Source organism: Pezoporus flaviventris, unplaced genomic scaffold (genome assembly GCF_033815535.1).
Source record: "Pezoporus flaviventris isolate CSIRO_AGI_PZ_B2104156 unplaced genomic scaffold, CSIRO_AGI_Pfla_v1 ptg000082l, whole genome shotgun sequence".
NCBI lineage: Eukaryota > Metazoa > Chordata > Aves > Psittaciformes > Psittacidae > Pezoporus > Pezoporus flaviventris.
In genome coordinates this window covers 1,922,464-1,936,829 of record NW_026892630.1, presented here as the reverse complement: position 1 = coordinate 1,936,829, position 14,366 = coordinate 1,922,464, and the positions used below count along the sequence as shown (strand labels likewise).

General features: G+C 42.7%; 1 protein-coding gene across 3 annotated transcripts in view; it reads left to right on the top strand.

The window, feature by feature from the left end:
• The first annotated feature begins 340 nt into the window (after positions 1-340).
• The window catches only part of CMIP (c-Maf inducing protein), a 137,668-nt gene continuing 123,642 nt past the window's right edge, over positions 341-14,366 (top strand). The window contains exons 1-2 of one of the 3 annotated variants that reach the window (XM_061475051.1): positions 341-677; positions 863-1,217. In XM_061475051.1, coding sequence (XP_061331035.1) covers positions 921-1,217 — 297 coding nt within the window. In that variant the 5' untranslated portion in view covers positions 341-677; positions 863-920. Of the gene's footprint in view, positions 1,218-5,908; positions 6,036-14,366 lie in introns of those variants that run through there. The other 2 variants (XM_061475052.1, XM_061475053.1) reach the window with 2 other exon arrangements.

Sequence of the window (14,366 nt, the reverse complement as noted above, 5' to 3'; positions counted from 1 at the left end):
CGGGGAACGGGACGGGACCGAACGGAACGGAAAGGAACGGGACGCGCCCCCCCTGAGGGGCAGGGACGGGGGGAGGGGGAGGAGGAGGGAGGGGAAGGGGAGGGGCGGGAGGGACACGCGCGCGCCGCTTCCCGCGCACCTCGCGCGGCCGCTGCCCTCGGCGGCTCCGCCGCCATTGACGTCAGGGAGGGCGGCACATGACCCCGCAGCAGCCAATCGGGTGAGCCCGGCGCGGCTCCGGCTGGAGGCTGTCGGCAGCGCTCGCTGCTCTCGCCGCCTCCTTCTCCTCCCGCGGCGGCGGCGGCGCGCGTGGACACACACATTCTCCCCCCTTTCCCCCCCCTCCCGCTCCCCCCCACCCCCCGCTCCTCCCGCACCCCTCCCGCACACCCGCACCCACGTATATGCAGACCGCGACCGCCGCCGCCGTTCAGTCCCGCGGACACAGCCTGCGGGGAAGGACGGACCCGTGGCCGGACTCTCCGCAGCCTCCGCTGGGAGCCACAGCCGCCGGCTTTTGTCCGCAGCCCTCGCCGGGAGCCGACCCTTTTTGCTCGGCCGGCGCCTGGCCGCGAGCATGGACGCGGCGCTCTGAAGGCGAAGGAGACCCGCCGGAGGGCGGATTGGGAAGTTCGAATAACGATTTTTATCGCTTCCCTTTCCCCCTGCCCTCTCCGGTGCGGTTCACTCCCTTCCCCCATCTTCCTTTAGCATTTTTTTCTTTTTCCCGTCACATTTTTTCCCTTTTTTTTTTTTTTTAAATCCACACAGTGTGGTTTGATTTTCTTTTTTTTCTTTTTTTTTTTTTAATTTTTATTTTATCTTGATTTTACTTGGTTACACCCGTCTCTACCGCCCGTAGAGACCGGTGTCCCCAAGCGGCTGCCACCGAGCGCCACCCGGACCCGAGGGGCTCTGCCATGGATCGCACTGGCTGCTCCAGCGGGGCCAGTGACCGCAGGCAGACCGAGGAGAGCAAGCCGCTGCTGGGCGAGATGTCCGCTCCCGAGGGGAATAAAATGGGTGCCGCGCCGTGCCGGAGAGCCCCGCTCCACTGCAACGGCATGAGGTACAAGCTGCTGCAGGAGGGGGACATCCAGGTGTGTGTCATCCGGCACCCCCGGACGTTTCTGAGCAAGATCCTCACCTCCAAGTTCCTGCGGCGGTGGGAACCGCACCACTTGACCCTGGCGGACAACAACGTCGCCTCGGCCACGGTAAGAGCCTGGACGGGCCCGGCTGGGGGCGGCCACAACGCGGCCCCGGCGGCTTCCCCGCCCTGCGGGGCATCCACGGGGACGGGGCCGCCTGTGCCGATGTGTGCGGCGGGGCCGCGCCGGGACCCCCGGGCTCTGTGTGTGTGAGGGGGGGGGGGCCTCCCGGAATGCCTGCGGGGGTTTGGTTCCCTCTTCGTAATGCTGCGGATGTTTAATCCTGCAGTTTCGGTGGGGGTTCCCAGTCAAGTCCATTAACCTCCTTCTTGCCACCTTTTCTATCAGTATCGCTGGGGCTTTCGCCCCTTCCCCCCCGTTTTCCTTCTAATTCCTCCCATCTCAACGTAACACTGACACGAAATCGCTACACCGAGACACTCCAGCCCAAAGCCGGCGGATCCCTGCTGGCATGTTGGCCAGTTCAGAGGTGAGAGATGCTTTTAATTCGAGAGCAAAGGCTCGCGGTTTGCACCGTCTGGATGGTTTAGGCCTCGTTTTGGGGCTCTGATTTGACAGTCATATCATACCCTGCCCAGACACTGGTAATGTGATCGTAAAACATGGAGATTCCTTCAGGGTTTCTTCCTACTGAAAAATGATGCTAGAGAAGAATGCAAGGTGGTGATATCACCAGTACAAAAGCTGTACAATAGAATGGAATAAAGTCGTTAAGAATCTGATTCACGTTTACACATGCAACTTAAAATTTCACGGCCAGTGTTATTTGAACATGCACATAGAATGTGATGTGATTACACCCGTATTATGCCTAACAGTGATTAAAACCGCACACAAAACATGCTTTGCACTGATTTTTAATCATTCAGCACTAAGATGCTGTCGTTTCTTGATTTATATGTGAATGTCTCATTTTTCTCAATGGCTTCATTCTGGCCTTCCTATAGGACACTGGTGGTATGAGAGAGTGGATTGGCTTTTGTGTGGATTTCTGTCAATGGTGTGTTGAAATGGGTTTCATGCAGCCGGGGTTGTGCTCCGAGGGTGGATTTTTTTCACCCTTTGGCACACAGGGGCATGTATAAATGTCTCCCCTTCATCATGCTCCCGTGTGGAGTATTCAAAGCAGGTTTTTGGTGGGAGCCTCTTTAACCTTCAGGTAGGCCAGCTGCCTGTTCTAACAGGGCAATTCTGCGTGCCACAATGACATCCCTGCTTGCTGTTTCCACCGGGCTGTCGAGGATGTTTCCAAGGTAATGTTTCCTTTCTTTGACGGAACTATGGTATAAGGGGAGAAGGAAAAACTTGGTCAAGTATTGATAAAACCCCCAAAAGACATGAGGCCAATGAGTTTCTGCGCTTCTTCATTGTATTAAGATACCATCAGCACAGAGGAGAAGGTGAGTATCAGTGGAGGCATTTTCCAGGCAGTATGCATAGTCGATTATTTCTGAGCAGAAGGATGCCGGTAGAGAGAGGCATGATCATGCTTCAGATGTTAATCTCTGCGATGTGGCAATACGGGGCATGAAGTTGTGTTTGTACAGGTGACTCCAAACTCTAGCTGCTGGCAAACCTGTCACCAAAGAAACCATCTCTCAAAAAATGTATGAAGTCCTCTGGGGTCGTGATTTAATTAACACTGAGGTGTTCTCATTCCTTATTATTTTGTGTATATAAACAACAAGAAGATACTAAAACATTATACATACCATTGCAGGCTCCATTTTGTTAAGCAGTGCTCTTTGTGCTTGGTCTTGCTCCTTATCATTTTGCTCCAGCGCTAACTCACCAAGTAAATACCATTAGTCACAGAAATATCTGTGCTTTATTATTTCAAATAGTGTCTTTGGTTTCCACAAAGTAATTGGGGCACTGGGATAAGGTCCGTGTTCACTTGTTGCCTGAATGCGTGGGTACGTTTATCAGGTATCTTTCAGATATTGGTTCTGTGATATCTTGATTTAACTTCTTTTGAGCTGAAAAGATAGGGTTTAAGCAAAATCCGTGGCAGTTTAACCCCCAGCCCTTGCAGAAGTGAGGTACAGAAACAATGCCAAAACTTCCTGAAACTGTAGGTGGGTATTTAAACACAACTGATTTGGTTTTCAGGAGCTGTGGAAAAATATCCATACCGTTCACTGAAAGCGAGCACTGGGAGCACTCAACAACTTTGATAACAGGGTCATTTTTACACATAGGGCTTTCCACAGGCAGGGTGCTTTATGAGCAGCTAGTAATTAATCTTCACATCATCCCTTTGCAAATCCTCTGGCATGACTAGTTTTACTGCATTCTATGTAACGTGAATAAAATTGAACAGGAAAATAACATCACTTTGTTTTGCATTTGAAAGCAAAAGTTGTAATGACAGCTAAATCCAGATCTGGCAAATTATGTCTGTGACTACAGTGGGTAAGTTATGTGTTGATTCTGTCCTTTTTGTTGTCACTTGAGACACGTATTTGAATTCAAGTCTACTCCACACAAGCTCTTACTTGTCAATGCCTGAGCTGTAAAGTAGGAGTTCGCAGTAGTTTGTGTACGGGTGGTTCATCTGCAGCTTTTTCCATGAGTAGACACTGTATGTGACCATATATGAGTCTGAATAATGAGACCTTACCTAATTTTTTTTTTTTCTGTGAGAGGTAATTACTCCTGTTTTTTAATTAGACAGTTATATGTTTTGTGCTGACAAGATAGCAGAAGCGCCATGTAACAATGTGATGGAACAAGTATTAGGACTTTATTTTATCTAAATTTAGGGAGGAAGAAAATAATGTTCTCTACAAAGTGCTTTTCCTGAGATGTTATTGCAAACACCTGTTACAATCAAAGTTAGTCCATGTTAAAATAATCGGTATATGCACTGGAAAAGTATTTGCTTGTGGAGTGGAGAGCTCCGTAACTGTAGGTGTTAGGAGTTTTATCTATTCATGTGTTGTTTCCATTATTTGCTTCACATTTCTCATTTGTGAAAGAATGGGTAAAATACAGTGCAGATTCACAGTTACAGTTTCACTGTTACAGTTTCACTCCCATCTTGGCCCGGCTTTCATTCTGGTTAAGATTTATTTGGTGAAAGTAAATACATATCTGTAACTCCATTTATTTATTTATTTAAAAATGTAAATGCTAAAGTCCCTGTAGGAAATTTTGATACTCAGAAACTCTGTTTGCCAGACATCAGCTTGCCTGGGGATGAATCCGACTTTCCCCCCATGGGACAGATAATGTTTATTCTATAAACACCTACCAAACTCAGATGTAGTTCTCTTACTAATTTTTGTTTTCCTAGCGAGATCTGTCCTTGCACAGCTTGAAGGGCAGCGATTGTAAAAACAAAGACAGTAATAAAACCCAATTCAGTATTCCTTGTGTGACTCTCTTTCTGTGTGTGTGAAGAATAACCCTGTGGCTATCTTCAGCAGCCATGTTAAAATTTAATTTTCAGTAGTTTAAAGGTAGCTGTCATAACTGAACTTCCATGCTTTTAATATCCTTCTGCCTTGTCCCTTTCATGTCTCTGCCCTGCTTTTTTCTTTCCTGCTTTTTCTTGCACCGCTTGGGAGAAGATGTTTCGGACAATGAGTTTTAGAGTACTGGCTTGCGAGAAAGACTTGTGATACATATGTATGCGCAGCAGACAGGGGAAGAATAAACAAGCGATTCGTTTTCCCCGGCTAGGGTTGACCTCTCTAATTCCCATCTGGGAAGATAAGACATAATTGAAGCCATGAAGTTACTCATTAATACCCCTCAAGGAGGTGGAAACTTTGGCTTTTCATGCCCATTTTATGTTTCTTTGGCTTTGCCTTGGCAGGTAAGTTAAGTTTAAGGTAATGTTATATTCGGAGCTGGTGACAGTCCTGAAAAGATGTGTCTTTTACACTCTTTTTCTGTACAAAAGTGGCATGTGAGGACAGGAGTTTGTTGACAAGATCAGAAGTATATTTGAAACAAGAAAGTAAGTGGATTAGGGAACTGCATTTATATTTTCTTCTACAGACAGGAACATAACCAATTAATATTAAATGAGGCAGGGCAGGATGATCTGTCTCAAGTAGAAATGGAATAGAAAATTGTCTTCTAATTGTTATTTGAAATTCAACAGTTCTGCTACTGCATGTGTTTCAGCATGCTATTGCATGTCTTTCCTTCCTACTTTTGGTAAAGATAGAGCAAAAACTCCTATCAGGGTGGACTCATTGTTTACTTTAGCACAGGTTCCCATTAGTTAGAAAAACATACTTTTTAAAATTAAATTTCCCTTCAAAAACAATTAGCTCAAGTGGGAAGTATTATGCACAGCTCAGAAGTTTCAAAACAATCTTAAAAGATTCTTTTTTTAAAGCTTTCCTTGAAAAGAAATATTGTAGCATTAGCCAGATGCCAAATAGAATTATTATGAATTAGCTATAATAATAAAAAGTAAACTAAACTGTCTTTTCGGTAAACCAGGTGCTGTCCTTGAGCCCTGTGTTATTGATGGGGCTCTAAAAATGTGAGTAAAACTAGCTTGATACACCTGCCATCATGGCATGTATAAATAAGTATGAACACATAAATAACAAAACAATTTAAGATTTTTTTATCTGAATGATAAGTTACTATTTAAATTTAATATTTCTCATTCTTTACTGTTGCAGATGACTGCTTTCATTTGACAAGAAGTTTTTGGTGTAAATGATTTGCCTGCTCCTGTTTCTGTCTATCAGGTATTTTCTTCAGGCACATCAGAGAGAACACTGCATCTTGTAATTGGCGTATAACCATGATAATTTAGAATTCTCTGCAAATCGAGACCAAATTGCGCTGTGTTATCTATGCTGGTGAAATTGAGATTGTGTTTCAGAAGTAAAGGTAGGCATGTGCCTGCAGTAATGAAACCCAAACTTTCCTGAAGATCTGGCTGTTTAATGGAACATTACTCTGTTGTGACAGACTTATTTTATTGCTGTATTACTTAGTAGCTCTGCATAAGAAAACCTGAAATGGTATTTCTTTAAAGTTGTTTAATGCCTATCAAACATACCTTTGGAAATATAGTTCCTACAGTGGTTAAAAAGGATATTTATAAGTCTGTAGTGTTAAGGTATGTGTTTATATATCACAGAACTTATATAAAATATGAAAACAGAAGCTGTATTCATTGATAGAGTGAGAAATCTCAAGGCTATTAGTGTTAACGCCCAGGCAGTAAATTTTACATGCAAAAAGGATACTCACAAATACTTCTGCCTCATTTTTCGTTTTGGCTGGGGAGTAAAGATGTGGTGATAGCCACAGCATGGTGGTAATAGCCCCCCTGAGGAAGCTTCTAAATTGCCTCTGTCCTCAGCGGAGACCTGATCCTGTATCAAAGCAGGGACTGGAGGAGCTCAGCATCCCTCCTGGGGCTGGGCCTTTGTGGAACTGTGAGATCATCTTTCTTTCTGTAGTAGAACATTCTAACTGGTGATGCTGGATCATCAGATCATTGAAGTCGGGGTGTGGTCCTTCTAGGAAAGGAAGTACTGCCCTGAGAAGCTGTGGATGCCCCATCATTGGCAGTGTTCAAGGTCTGGTTAGACAGGACTTTGAGCAACCTTATCTAGTGAAAGATGTCCCTGCCCAGGTCAGGGGGGTTGGATGAGGCGATCCTTAAAGGTCCCTTCCAACACAACCCTTTTTACGATTCTGTAAACCACAAAAAGGATCTTCAGTTTTTCAGAGTTGAAAGGCCAGGTTGAGAGTCCTATTTGCACTGACAAACCTCAACTGCAAGTTTGTGTTGTTAGTGAGAGTGGGAGAACAGGCTGAAGCCTTAGTCCCACCAGAATCACTGCCAGAACAGTGTATGCTGACGGACATTTCAGAGGAGAACGGTGGTAGGTTTAGTACATAAAGAGGAGTGATTTTTTTTTTTTTAATTTTCATTTTTTAGCTATTTATTGCATATAATTGCTTTATACCTTTGAAGCTCCTAAATAACAGGTGAGTTTTAACGTACAATAAAAAGGGTACTTTCATTTCCTTCTGTGTTAGAAAGCATGTGTGGATTACTAGGTGTTTACTTATGTCCCTGTATAGGATTTACGAAAGAAGAGACTTACCTCAAATATTTCAGTCTTTACAAGTAATTAGGTTGTGGGTTGCATGGGTAGGTTGTGGCTTGTTTAGTAGTGTTTTGAACAGTGCTAGTTGTATCAGTTTGTTCTGTGTCTGCATGTGTTTATAGATATGTAGTGCTTCATTCCATAAACAATTGTGTACTTGAAGATGATTGATACTTTAGCATGTGAAATCCATATACAGTGCTTGTGCAGGTATGTGCACTCAATAACTTCATTGCACAGTCTGATGATGAAGTGTCATTAGCAGTAACGTTGTCTTGGCCTGTGCTGTTCATTTCTTCATCTGTGCCATACTGTGTCAATATGTCTTCTCTATGTGCTTAACAGTTTCCAGGGTCACATTGGGAAAATCTCTGTGAACGGGTTGGGAAACACTTTCTCTGTTTGAACCTTTCGCAGATATTTTGTCTTTTAACTGGATCAAGGAACTGATCTGTTTCAGTGTATAGTCCGCCAGACTGTTGAGGAAGAGGAGAGAGGGAAACATGGTAGGCTGGAATTGCTGCCAAAAACAATGTATTATTAAATCATTGCGTAAAATTTTCCTGTTTTGCACAATATTTAAGAATGCAGGGGCAATACCAGGAAAGGGAAAAGACAATTGAAAAGCATACATTATAGCCAAACACGTCAACAGTGAGTGAAGTTTCAGCTCTTGTGATTGTGGAGAGAAAACATGAAGGAGTCAGAAACATGCTAAATTAAAAGGCCTTCACTACTAGGCTTAGAAATCAGGATAATTTAACAATACTTTTTAGGTTTTGGTGGAAGGGGGTCTTGTTTCGGGGTTTGTGGACATCTGATGTTACTGTCATTTCCATTAATTAAAGTTATTTCTTGCCTTTGCCACTTGGGCTGTCCGATGTCTAATGGGACAGGACCGATAGGGTGGGAAATACAAAAGCAGGTTAACATGCCAGTCCACAGACTGTAGTGTCCAGGGAATGAGTTCATGGTGCAGGCTGTGTCCTTCTGCTTTCATCTCGGATTTCAGTATGTTTTAAAATAATTTTAAGTGGTTTTTTTTTTGTGTGTGTGTGTTTTTGAGAATCTTAGGAAAAAAGGCACATTTTTCCTCTGGATTTGAACATGTCTGCTAGATGTGTGCCATTACTAATTGAGCTCAAGAAGCCCGTCAAGTTGCAATGAATAAAATCTGAACTGGAAGTACACTTGGTCACGTACATTCTTGGTCTCGCTCTGTTGAAATCAGTAGGGTAATATGAGGAGAGGGATTACCACTCATTGCCTGTAACGTGAATGGCAGGATGTGCTGTTCAGAGAGCCAGAAAGGTTCAGGGAAAGATCACTGTGCAGCTTTCAGGTTGGCTGCTGGCTGCGGGGGATGGCTGGCTCTGCTGCCAGGCTTCTGCAGAATAGAGCCCTGCTTTTTTCCTTTGGTTGGCTGTTTCATGAGCAAGAGGCTTAGAAACATCACTGTTAGACAGAATTGGTGTAGAAGCTGTTGCTGTTTCACCCCTTTTTATGTCAATATTCAGACAGGTGCTGTCCTGATGGAAAGTGAGTTTGTGACTTTACTTTCCTCTGTGGGGAATATGGAGGCTGAGGACAGAGAAACTAATGAGCACTGCTCACCACAGTCTGACAGCCCTGGCATGGACAGCAGCAAACCTCATAAAAGCATGACAGACCATGGGACCAAGTGCTTTCTCTGTGCATTCATGCACTGCAAAGCTGGGGAAGATACATGGTTTGCTGCAGTGTATTAATGCTTAATTATACAGTAGAGTTGTGGTGGGTCAGCAAATGTACTTACGGACGTCATCCCCATAGCTGAAAAGTGAAGGTACTGTGGGAGGAGTGTGAGCCCATGCCAGTGATGCAGGGAAATGTGATTTGGCTTGGCCCTGGGTCACACTCACTGGGTTGCATGCCTTTCTCATTCAGGATTCCCAGAAAGGTCCTGCCAGCCACTGCTGCTGCCCTATGGGACATGTGCCAGCTGCCCCCCTGCCTCTCTTCCCCAGGCAATAGAGGTTTATTAAGAAAAAATTGCTGCTTGCTGCAAGTTGATGTCTTTTCTTTTTCCCCTCATTTTGGTCTTGAAATTTGCTGAAATACTGCTGTGGAATGTGGTCCTGGCTGAAGTCTGCATGGGGGTGTATCCTCTATAGGGGATACCCCCAATTTCTCGCTGCTTCTGCTGTTATCTTTCCTGATATTTACACTTACAGCCATTTTCACTTTGTAGGCAGTGGCAGAATCTGAGGTTGAGAGTGGAATGAGCCTTTTATGGCCCTTGAAGTGTGTCTCTCCGTTGTCTGCTCAGAATTACCACTTGTTTCAGGGGTGAGAGCTCTTGTGCTTTTCAAAGTATGTTGCAGTTTCTCTAAAGCTCTTGTTCCTGTGACTGAGAGACTACATGATTTTCTCATCGGAAGGAAAATTTAAAAGGAGAAATTGCTTTCACTCTCATTGAGAAGAGTCATAACCAGGGCTTTAAAAAGAATGAAATAAAAACAACTATCCAATGCTTCTAAAATTTCAGACCTCTAATTCCATGATATTAAGAATGGGGATGTCAAGAGCTTGGAACTGTCACTAAAGGGCTTTTGCTTCTTGGATTTCCAGTGCTTAGAGAAATGCTGAATAAAATAAAGTCTTTTTCCCCTTTTGAAGAAAAAACCTAAACCTCAAACCCTAAAAGCCACACAGAAATGGATTTAGGTTTGTAGGATTTTGAGTACAAAGGTGCACATGTGGCACAATAAACATTGCCTGAAGAACGTTGAGATTAAGCTAAATCAGAGGTAGGTTTTTTTTTTTTTGAGAATACATAATTGTATTCAGAAATATAATTATTTCATGTTTATTTTTTGCATAATGTTTTCCTTAGGCCTAAAGAGAAACTGTTTGAAAGGGATAATCATAAATAATATCTGTTTTCTCTTAGAAGTTACCATATTTTTGATGCGTACATTTGTCTATGCAGATTTTATAGATGAGGTTTCTGGTGGTGTTAACCCAAAAGTAAGGCAGAAATTCTGAAACCAAAAAGTTACCAAGTTACCTCATTGTTTATTTGTGTATAGACAATTAACATCTAACTGAGCTAAATCAGGTAGACAGTTTGGGTAATTTTGAGAAGAAAACTCTTTTTTTTTTTTTTTTTTTTTTCCCACTAAACCTCCTGAAGATGCCAATGGTGTGTTCGCAAAGTACGGCTCAGACAGTACAGAGCAGGTATTTCTTAATGGTAAAGCTGTGATATTGCCATTTTTCACATGGCAGTGGCCATTTCCTGCCAGTCTTTGTCTTTTTTAGCTTTTTGAATGTAAGCTTTAGGGATCAGCAGGTGTCAGTTGCCCCATCTGGTTCCTGGTGTAATGGGGTTCTGTTGTACCACAGAGTTTTTTGTTTGCTGCTGTAATACAGTCATTGCGTATTGTGAGCAGGCCATGGTTTTACTCTTTCTGAGCCAGCACCTAACATAAGACTGGGTGACTTCGTTATCCATTTTCAGGGGTAGGCATTTTTAATAGTAGAATAAAAACTGCTTTAAAAAAACAAGTTTATGAAACTTGCCAAGGGGAATCCAACTTTAAAATCAAAATACTGAGGGTGTGTGTGTTTTTTCTGTAAATATGAATGTCTGTTTGACCTGTGAATGAAATAAAAAAAAAAAAAAATCTTTGGCCTTTACAGTAATCAGAAAAAATGTTTTTTTGGATCACAGTATGATGACTTAATTCTACAAGTCACTGGGTTTCAGTTTCACTGTTACTTCAGTTATCACAAAGTGCTTTATTGTCAGTGTTTTTATACATGGGGAAAACAAAGAGACAAATGTAGATGAGACTTTTCAGACAGGTCTGGTACTGTTAGTTCATGGTTAGTTTGTAGTTGGTGTGTGCATCTGTGGTTCACTGTTGGAGTTGACCCATAGGTTGGATATCAAGAACCAGTAGCATGTCATGCCTTGCTCTTATGTTCACAATAAATTACTGGTAGGGGTTGGAGCAGAAATCAAGTTGCCTTTGCTTTGGCTGGCAGGTTGCATCTTCCCTCCTGAGTTTGATGGCTATTTGTTTTCTTAATGGCTGTAAACCTCCTTTAAAATCAGTGGAAGTGTGGGAGAGTGACTGACAGCGGAATGTAGTCCAGGGTGTTGTGTTCTTTTTGCTACCCTTCCATCTTCCTGCAAAGAAAATACCTGTCGTGGAGCCAGGTGCCAATCACTTCAAGTCTCTTGCTTTCTGAGGCGTGCATGCTTTGTATGTTCCCCTAATAGTCACTTCTGACAGCCTACCACTTAGCTTTTGATTTAGAGGCTGTTAAGATTGAATTCAGCAGTAAAGAGTAAGTCAGGGAAACCTTGACTGCACTGAAATTTTCAGTATGAGAATGATGTTTCAAAATTACTATAGAAGCAGGGTGTTGAGAGTTGTTTTTGAGAAGATCAGCAATTCTCTTTCCCTTCTCATACCTTGGATTTACCATACAAACTTTTTGATGTTAAGCTCTTAAATTTAGGAATCACTTGAGAAGAATAGGGTTGCAGAGGCATACCAAAACACCAGATTTCTATTTGCTACAGTGTAAGCTGTAAAAAAAGTAGGAAATTGAAAGTAAAAAGATGTGGGCTCTTAAATAGTAGATCTCTGAGCCATCATCATTAGCTAATGTAACTCTGCAGACTTTTTCTGGTATCTGCAGTTATTCTGGTTGGGGATCTCAGTGTTGAGTTGTTCCCGTCAGCTTGAAAGGTAGTTGCACAATGAGAGGTTTCTTTGCCCATTGGATATCAGAGATTGACAGAGTTGTGAGTGTGAGCCTGCTTTGAATGCTCTGGCTCCGTGATGCTGTGACTATAGTTAATAGTGTTCTGTCATCTGAGTATTTTGGCACTGAGAAAAAGTGGGAGGAGGGGACCAAAACTGTGGAAGTCCCAGTGATTCTTTGAAGAACAGCATTTACTTTTGCAGCAGAGGAGATTTCCATCTACTTGGATGGACTGTGTTGAACAAGATCTGTCTGTGTCCTTGTTTTACCACTGAGTTGTGAAATGCCCATAGTTTAAGTACCTGTTAATTCCTTGTGGAAGATGAATCATGTTCAATGAAGGGTTCCTTATCCAGCAGTAACACAGAACAGAGAGAGGTTTATTTGAATGTCTGGAGAAAGAGGAAACAATGTCAGGTTACAGATGTTCAGTCGTTGTTTGAAGAAGACAAAAATCGGTGCAACTGCTGTAAACTTCTGCCTTTATTATATAGCTAATAGTGGCATGATTATAGTATTGGCAAAAGAGCTTCAGCTTATTCTTTCAGTGCAGCAATTCTGATACTACTTCATACATTCCTTACAAAAGGAGTAGCAGCTCCAGCTGTGTTGTAAGGGCTTGAAGTAGTATTCCTGATCATTTTTGTTATGAAACACAGCCATTTTTTTTTCCTGGCATATGAAGGTGAGGAACATTGATGAAATAGATTACACAAGTACAAGTTATTAGTCATTACTTTCAGTACTTCTTTCAACTCCTTTTTTTTTTATTTTATTTTTATTTTATTTTGCCTCTGCTAATAATTTTATGTTTTTTTTTAACTAAAAAGTATCTTGACATCCAGAGGCACAGAACAGGCTCTTCCTCTTCTCCCAGAGGAGCAAGCGGCTTGAGTGGATTCCTGGCACTGACAATCCCATCTGCTTTGCAACCAAATAATGTGGACGTTGAAGAAAACGTAGAATGTGCTGGCAAAAAACTTTGTTGCTGAAGGTGAAAGGACGGACACAGTTAACATGTCTTGTCTGACTGAAAACACATTTTCTAAGGTTAGATAATCCATCTTTTCTGGTTGCTGTGAATGAAACAGGAAATAAAGCTGGAAGAGCTTGAAATTAAATGAAATGTGCAGGATCAGACATGCACTTTGGTATTAAATATTGACATACTCCTTCTAGGTAACCGTTTTGCCTTTGGAGCCAAGCGTTTGCCCCAAGACTGTAACATCTTCTTGCTGTACTGTTTGTGGTGAAAAAATTACCGGCATTGAGAAATACTGCTAATGGCTTCTCTCCTAACACTAGTGTACACTTCTTTTGGTGGTGTGTCAATGCCTCCTTTGAAATTAATCCTCTCTTGATTTATTTTAAGTTATTTCAGATGTCCCCAGTGACTTGGGTTGACTAATGTACTTTAAATCTGGTGAAATCAAATCTATCGTGGGAGTTGACTGTGTATAAAGCTGTTTCTTCATGGAGATAGATGAGATGGGAAAGCACTGAGTCCTCCTTGGTGCTTGCCCAAATACAGAATCAGTCCTCTGTTGCTTTAAACCTGTGCTGAGCCAGGATTGAGGCAGCACCAACTGCATGCATTATCTATATATTGTGCAGGCTGTAAGCACTTAATGGTACTACAGCATGGGCTGAGTGGACTTGAGGGGGAAGGGGAAGAAAAGAGGTGATGATATGAAAAAATTTAAACAAAGCAGCCTCAGCTCACAGATCGGATCTGTGTGTTCCAGCTGAAAGGGGAAGTCTCTGACTTGGTGACCGCAGCGTGCTTGTGACTGGAGCTTTTTGACTCATCTTGAAGGGATGTAGTGCACAGTGCAGCCTCTTCATATGAGGTGAAGGTGGCCTTCTGGGGCAGCCCACGGTGTGTGAAGCTTGTGCCATTGTATCTTCCCTTTGAATGCAGTTTAAAAATCATAGAAATACTTAAATATGATAGTATTAAAAATATTACTGTATTTAAAAAATCATGGAAGTACTTGGCATTGTTCTACAATTAGGATTATGTGTTTCCTAATGCCTCTTCGTGTATCATACCCACTCTAACTGAGGTAAAGGTGCAGTGCTGTGTTACATTATCTAGCCTTAATGTCAAGGGTTTGGGAGGTTGTCTGTCTTTGCCAGATTTTCTTAGCAGAGATAAAGAGGACCCCCCCCCCCCCCCCGTGCATCTTCTTGCCTGTATAGTCTGAACCTGGAGATCTTTAGGGAGCCGCTGTCTTGAGACTTTTGTGCTGTGCTCCGATTTCATGTTACCCATTTTATTTTCTGTTGCATTTGCTAGAAAAGCCTGTACAAACAATGCTCTGCTGTTTCCAAA